Source organism: Eucyclogobius newberryi, unplaced genomic scaffold (assembly GCF_026437365.1).
Source record: "Eucyclogobius newberryi isolate DKJ021-1_F unplaced genomic scaffold, fEucNew1.0.hap1 SCAF_3, whole genome shotgun sequence".
Lineage (NCBI taxonomy): Eukaryota > Metazoa > Chordata > Actinopteri > Gobiiformes > Gobiidae > Eucyclogobius > Eucyclogobius newberryi.
This window is the reverse complement of record NW_027315945.1, coordinates 8571383-8578113: the sequence shown is the minus strand read 5'-3', so window position 1 is coordinate 8578113 and position 6731 is coordinate 8571383. Positions and strand designations below refer to the sequence as shown.

Genomic DNA, 6731 nt, shown 5'->3' with positions numbered 1-6731 from the left:
GCCATGTTTATCAGACCCAAGCAACAGCGATATAAAACACAGCTAAATCTTGTGAAGAGTTGAATCTCAGCTGCAAGACGAACAACATGCCGCTGTTTTGCCTGTTTTTCCCTGTTTTCATCAAATAAAGTCTTTGAGAACGATCTTTGCCTCTCGCAGTCTGTATAGACTAAACTTCGACAGAAATGCGCCGGACGAGCCTTCATCCTGATTATCAACAAAGAAGAAAACTTTGTTTACTTGACAATATCTCGAAATCGGATAACTTCAGGAAAAATACAAGTGGATATTGTTTTTCAATGGTTCCTTACGGACAGAATGAGTACAAGAATTTACAGATTGAAAGCCGTTTCGTCCGTCATAAACAGCAAACAGGTAGGACATGCGTTTGTAAAAGTTGAGACTTTCTCACAAACTATAGGCAATTTTTTATTGGGGTATATGTGCCCCGCCGCCGCAATTGTCGGAACATGTCGGCCTCGGTGAAACTGAGAAAAACAGCATTTTACTTTTTTTCCCCCAAATTTGTGATTTTCGTTTTTTTGCAGAATGTGCTAGTTGAAGTTATGAATAAGCCCCTGTGTGCTTCAGATAACACTATTGGTTGTCTTAAACGTATACATTAAGCTGTTAAAAATGTGGAGTTTTCGGGTCTTTTTCCTGCTCTCCTGGGGGGCGTCACCTTTTTCTAGCCAACACAGTATTGTTTACATTTTCCACCAATCAGCTGTGATCCGCATGGCTACAGCTGCGTGCTCCGTGCTCATTACTCCAGACCATCTGCAGAGCACAGTCTTCAGAGCTTACATTTCCTGGACTACATTGCAACGGAACTGTTTACTCAGGTACACTTTTACTTTACTACTAAATTATTGCTTTAACGCTGTGTTTTAAGGCGGTCTCGTGATCACTTTAGAATCTTACTTGTCTGCTCCGGTGGAGCTAATGCTAAGCTAACATGTTGCTTCAGTGCACTCTGCAATACGGGCTTAATGTGACTACTTGCTGTTATCACCATGTTATCGGGTTATTTTTCGACGTGGGTTGGCCCGTGGGTTGTGTGGGTTGTGCTTTGTGTCTGTTTTATGGTGCTAAACCGGCTGTTAGCCCCACAGCCCGGAGCTAAACGCAGCTATTCGGAGCTAAGTTGTAAGCTATACTTCGTATACCTGGCCCTGGCATCTGTTTATAAGAGTTCTTCTATTAAGAGTGTTTTTTTAAACTTCCTGTAAGTTACTGTCCTTTCCCCCTGTATCTACTGCGTTGTAACATTAAAGGCTATCTTATCTTATCTTTTGTTGTTTGTGTTGAATCATTCAGTGCACCATTGTTGGTGCACTGAATCAGCTGTGAATTATGTTTATCGACAAATGCAATGAACCCTATTCTCATTCTGATTCTTTGATTCTATTCAGGGCCTTTTGTAATCCAAGTATTTCCATTTTAATATAGTAACTTCTAATTCTGATTCAAGTCCAGTTACCATCAATAACAACACTCCTCTTGAGTCTTCAGTGACAGATACTCCTCTTGAGTCTTCAGTGACAGCTGTAGGGGGAGGTGGTGTCAGTGTGACAGGGGGGAGGGCTTATCTCAATGAGATGCAAATGAGCCCCCCTGTGACTCTGGGCTCACTCCGGTGAGAAACTTTGAGCCCCGTTTTCTCAATGAATGTGTTTGAGAGTTGTATACATTCAAATGACCACAACTTACTCAAATATTATCAGATCTACATGAGTGAGACATCATTGGAAAGCTTTGAATTCACACTTTCAGAATAACTCAAAATGTCTCCGGGTAGACATGTAACTGGTTTAGCCACGGTCAGTCACATTTTTGGGGAGTGTAAAGACAATTAATATGTAAATGAGACTCCTGCAAATAGTCATCTGATTGATGATGATAAGTTGTAAATAAGGCAATCTAACTTGGTGTTAATTAATTTGTTCAACAACTAATTTTATTTGCAAGTTTTCTGTTTAATTTTTTTTTTTTTTAAAGTGTTTAAAAGTTCATTTGTTAGATTTATTTTAAAATAGAATGTTTACAAATACATTTGAAATAAATAATCTTGTTACATCAATGGAAAATATTGATTGTTAGTCACTTTCGTGTTTTGCTTTGCAATTATCAAATTGCTATACTAATTTGAAAAAATGAACGGATTGTTTAGCAGCACCGCTATACAAGTGAAAATCTTTAATCTGAGCCCTGCAGTCATTATTATTATCCAGCTGTCATCAGTATCTAGTTATCAACTTTTGACAATGCATAGAAACTATTGCTTATAAACCTTAACTTTATTTTATTTGCAAACACACTTTAAAGATGGGCTGCAACGTTTGTTAATAAGTGGAATATAGCTTGAGTTAATTCGGCCAAACCCGAGAACGCGCCATAGCAACCGCCTTGGTAACCGAATGCTTTAACCGCTGTCGCAAAATCAGTGACGTAACACCGGTAACATGCTGTAGCCAGACCTTCATTGTTCTAGTCTGAAATGTGCTAAACAGAGCGGAATTTTACATTTTACATGACGAATCTTGCAATAACGGGGAGATCTAAAGCACTGCACTGCTCTCAAGAGGGAAGCTGGTTCTTTTGAGTGGCCCAAACGAAAGAGTAGAGGACGTCTTTGGACACGATTTGTCCCGGACTAAGAGAATGTTTTTGGAATCCCAGCTCGGTGATGTGTGGCAAGTCTGGTCCAGTGCTATGCTACCGACATTTCACAGAAAACAGTTTCCAAAACCTCAACTTGGATATGCGAAAAAGTAAGTTGCAAGATATTTTCACATCGCAGTTGTCTATGCTTTTCGTAGTCGCCGTATGCGGCTGTCTGACTGACGCCGTGTGCATGATGTTGTTGTTGTTCACGGGGAGAGTGCTAACTTTATGCATATCACTAGTTGTAATAAATATACCAGGAAGTTGAATGGACCGGTGTGTGGTATAGTTATCTGCTACAGTTTTCTGAATAACGTCTGGGAAGTGCATGTCAGTGCGCGTCCTCCGGGGAGAGCCCGGTGCCGCGCTGTTGCTCCTCCCCGTGCGGCACCGGGTTGTGGATCCACACAGCGTGGCACCGAGCTGTGGATCCACACTGCCTGGTGCCGCGCGTCCTCCCGGAGGAGGAGCCCGGTGCCACGCTATGAACACCGGGCCGCGCTGTGGATCCGGCGAACACCGGACTGAGCACCAGACTGTGGATATTCTGGTGCAAGCGCGGACTCCATCATCCACATCGGTGAGCAGCAGCACTTTCTCATCTCCTCATCATCATTCTCATCCGCTCTATTTTCATCATCTGACGAGGCTCAGGCTCAAATATATGAGGCAGCAGTTGCAGGACCTGTTCTTCAACTGGATGCTGTTTGTCATCTGTTGAAATCCTCTCTCTTGACGAGGATTCACTCATATTTTGTTCACTATCGCTGTCCACTTCAGTGTAAATATCCTCAGTGTGAGCTAGACAATGTCACTGTGGTATATTGCACTAGAGAATTGTATGTGCTATATTCTGCTCCTCTGAATGTGAATGTGTTATTGTGTGCAATAGGGTGTCATTATTAGTGCCCCCCAATAGAGGACGCACTTGCCTTTGGTATGCATGTTGTTACCAGTTCTCGAGCAAGTGATGCTCCGCATGTACCTGTGATAAAGTTGTGATTAAAATACACGACGGGAATTGAGATGTTGTTCTACTTTATTTCGGCCAAGATACAACAGTCACGGTGTGACGTCACATTTCCGGGTTAGGTGAAAGCAAAAACACGGACGCAGAAAAAGAGCTTAATTCGTTAAATAATAGTTTGTTTTTTTAAGCAGAGTATCTGAATATATTAAGACTTGGATACTAACGGCCGCCGACGACTTGAAAGCACAATTTCAAATAACTTTGCAGCCCATCTTTAATTAAGTCAGTGGTCAGTGAGACTATAGAAGCACAGTAAATCATAGTCATTTTTAGCAGTTTAACTAACATTCAACTGCCAAAATATCTAGTCGAGTACAGCGCCGTAGACTTCCACCTCGCACACATGCAGGTACTCTGTCCGTCCTGGGATCACTATGGTAACGTACCGACCGTCCATCCCGTTACAGTCAAACCCCTGGGTGAAACCTGGAGGGATACTAGTGATGACTGCACACCTGAAGGGATAAAACAGATAATACATTCTTCAGTTTCAAGAATCTACTTATTGTTATAAAGCCTTAGAATTCCTGATTTACATTCACTGTGGCACGATGTGAAAGAATCTGGGCTTTCAAACAAGTATATTACATAACCACATATGTGGACAACTCTGGGTACTAAAACTACAACTAGTCTAGAGAAAAAAGCTCTGTCACAGTTCCACAGAGCCTTAGCATGAGTGTTGAATACAGAGCTGCTTCTAAACCAGTAGAAATATATGTTGCTGTCATAACTAATACATTTGCATACCTTGGGTTGTTGTTGCCATTGTTTTCAAGTGAGTCTCCAATGTGAATTTCTGCTCCATTTAGTCTTACAGAAGAGCTTATTGTGTTGGTCACATTCACAGAGAAAATCCTGTGTGTTTTCCTCAGGTCCAGTCTCCACCAGGGGTTTAAGTTAGCCTGTGTGTGTGAGCATGAACTCCACTCAATGTTACGGTTTCCATCAATAGCGCCAGATGCTCTGTAACTACCGTGCTGTGATGACTGCGTCGCTTTTCCTTGGAGTGCTAGATTTTCTCCTGCACAAAAACAAACCAGACAAACATTGATTTTGTTTACAGCTTGGAGCCATGTTCATAAAGGTGGCTGCCCACGAGTCCGAAGGTTTACTGGTCCAAAGGTTCACGAGTCCGAAAATTCCGAAATTTTAAGGTTCACATGTCCGAAGGTTCATTAGTCCGAAGGTTCACGAGTCCGAAATTTCACCGAAATTTTAAGGTTTACAAGTCCGAAGGTTTATTAGTCCGAAGGTTCACGAGTCCAAAGGTGTGAGTCTGCGCAGCGGGCTCTACTCGCGGCTCTCCTCACCAAAGGTGTGTCTCCGTGCAGCGGGCTCTCCTCGCCTCCCCACACACTGCTTTTTGGACTTTTCTAGTGTTGATGCACTTTTTATGATTAAACTCACGTATTTTCCATAACCGACTTGTTTCTGTGCATAGCCTGAGCTCCTTATCGTATTATTAATGAATGAATTAACTCAAATAGCCCAGCAGTTTGGGCCGCGCGCCGCGGCTCTGTAGACACTCCCGTCTTGGCGAGCTGAATTTCCTTTTTGACTATCAATCCTACGGTGATCGGATCACGCGTTTCTATATATACATATATCATTTCTATACTTTGATCAAATGAAGGCATAGAGTGGAGGATTCTGTTCTCGCATGTTATCCATTAAAACATGGTTAAAATATTGGTCTATTTTACATAATATGTCCCCTTTAACTTAAAAACGTACCAGTTGGTGCATGGTATCCGTAGACCTCCACTTCACAGAGGGTCAGAAGCCTATTGAGTCCTGGTAGAACCACAGAAACATATCGTCCCTCCACTTGTCTGCTAAAGGTGATGGTTAGAGAGCGGCCTGCTGGGATATGTGGGAGCCTAGCCACTCTGATGAAGACAGGACAGAGGATTACATTGATTATAACTACTATTGACAATGACTTTTTATTGACAATGACTCTTGGATGAGAGTCGAAACGTCTATTTTTTCAAACTGAGTCCAGATGACTACAACTGAAGCTTTTTCTACTATACTATTGTAAAACTAGAGAGTTGTAAAGAGAGGAGACTTATTATCTAACTCAAGAGAAGTATATTAGCTATCAGTATGGGACCAGAACATCTATTGCCCATTTATATATTGTCAGTCCATAGTTCTTTCAGCCTTAGTTCAGGCTCAGGATTGTAAGCCCAGTTGCCAGTTTGACTAATAGTTTCTTGTTTATAATGAAGCAAAATAATCCCATGCAACTCACAGTAAGGCTGGGCGATAAGGCAATAGAAATGTAAGCAATTCAGTCATTTAAAGCTGTATTACTCACATTTTGAATTAAAATTACAATTCACTTACACAGGATTGTTGTTCCCATTATCCATTAAAGAGTTGCCCACATGGATCTCTGCCCCGTCCAGTCTCTCAGGGCAGCAGTCTCGTCTGTTTGTGATGGTGATGGAGGTGACAATGTATGCATCCAGCAGGTCTACTCTCCACCAGGGGTTCGTCTGCTCCTTAGTCACAGCACATGAACCGGCAAGGTAGTGTGACTCACGATTCCCATCAATGGCGTTAGAGGCGGCACCGTAATCGCTGTTGTATCTGTCGGATTGGGTAGCCTTGCCGCGAAGAGCCACATTTTCTAAGAAACAATTAAAACAAAAAAATTCGTAAGGCTCAAACTTTCTCAGTGAAATAAAATCAGTTGATACTTACGATAAATACGGGCAGAGCATGTCCTTACGATAACCAACAAAAACAGAATTTTGATTAGCTTCATTTTTGGAGGATTGAAGAAAAAATGGGTGAATATGACTGAAGCAAACACTTTTAATAATAACGATAATATAATAAAGTTTTACTTGTATTACCTAAAATATATCAGTTGTTGAGATTTTGTTAAAGCTTAGGTTTTTTTAAATTTCAATAAAAATAGGTTACCGATACCAGAGAGATTGAACCTCTATTAGCGTGTTGTGCAGTGAAGGAGTTTCTTGGGAGTATTTATGCACACGTCTTATCTTACTATGAGCCG

General features: G+C 41.6%; 1 protein-coding gene across 1 annotated transcript; it reads right to left on the bottom strand.

The window, feature by feature from the left end:
• Nucleotides 1-3990: 3990 nt before the first annotated feature.
• On the bottom strand, nucleotides 3991-6515 carry LOC140373862 (uncharacterized). Its single transcript, XM_072460558.1, has 5 exons — nucleotides 6413-6515; nucleotides 6053-6338; nucleotides 5435-5589; nucleotides 4448-4721; nucleotides 3991-4152 (listed from the first exon to the last, which is right to left on the bottom strand). The coding sequence occupies exons 1-5, from the start codon at nucleotides 6474-6476 to the stop codon at nucleotides 4002-4004; spliced, it is 930 nt and encodes a 309-aa protein (XP_072316659.1). The 5' UTR covers nucleotides 6477-6515; the 3' UTR covers nucleotides 3991-4001.
• Nucleotides 6516-6731: the final 216 nt, after the last annotated feature.

What these genes read in the sequence shown, in the direction of transcription:
- LOC140373862 (XM_072460558.1), bottom strand. Translation starts at nt 6,476, where the DNA reads ATGAAGCTAATCAAAATTCTGTTTTTGTTGGTTATCGTAAGGACATGC. An exon ending in AATGGGAACAACAATCCTGT is followed by an intron (nt 5,590 to 6,052) that starts GTAAGTGAATTG and finishes TGTCTTCATCAG; the next exon opens with AGTGGCTAGGCTCCCACATA. An exon ending in CGGATACCATGCACCAACTG is followed by an intron (nt 4,722 to 5,434) that starts GTACGTTTTTAA and finishes GTTTTTGTGCAG; the next exon opens with GAGAAAATCTAGCACTCCAA.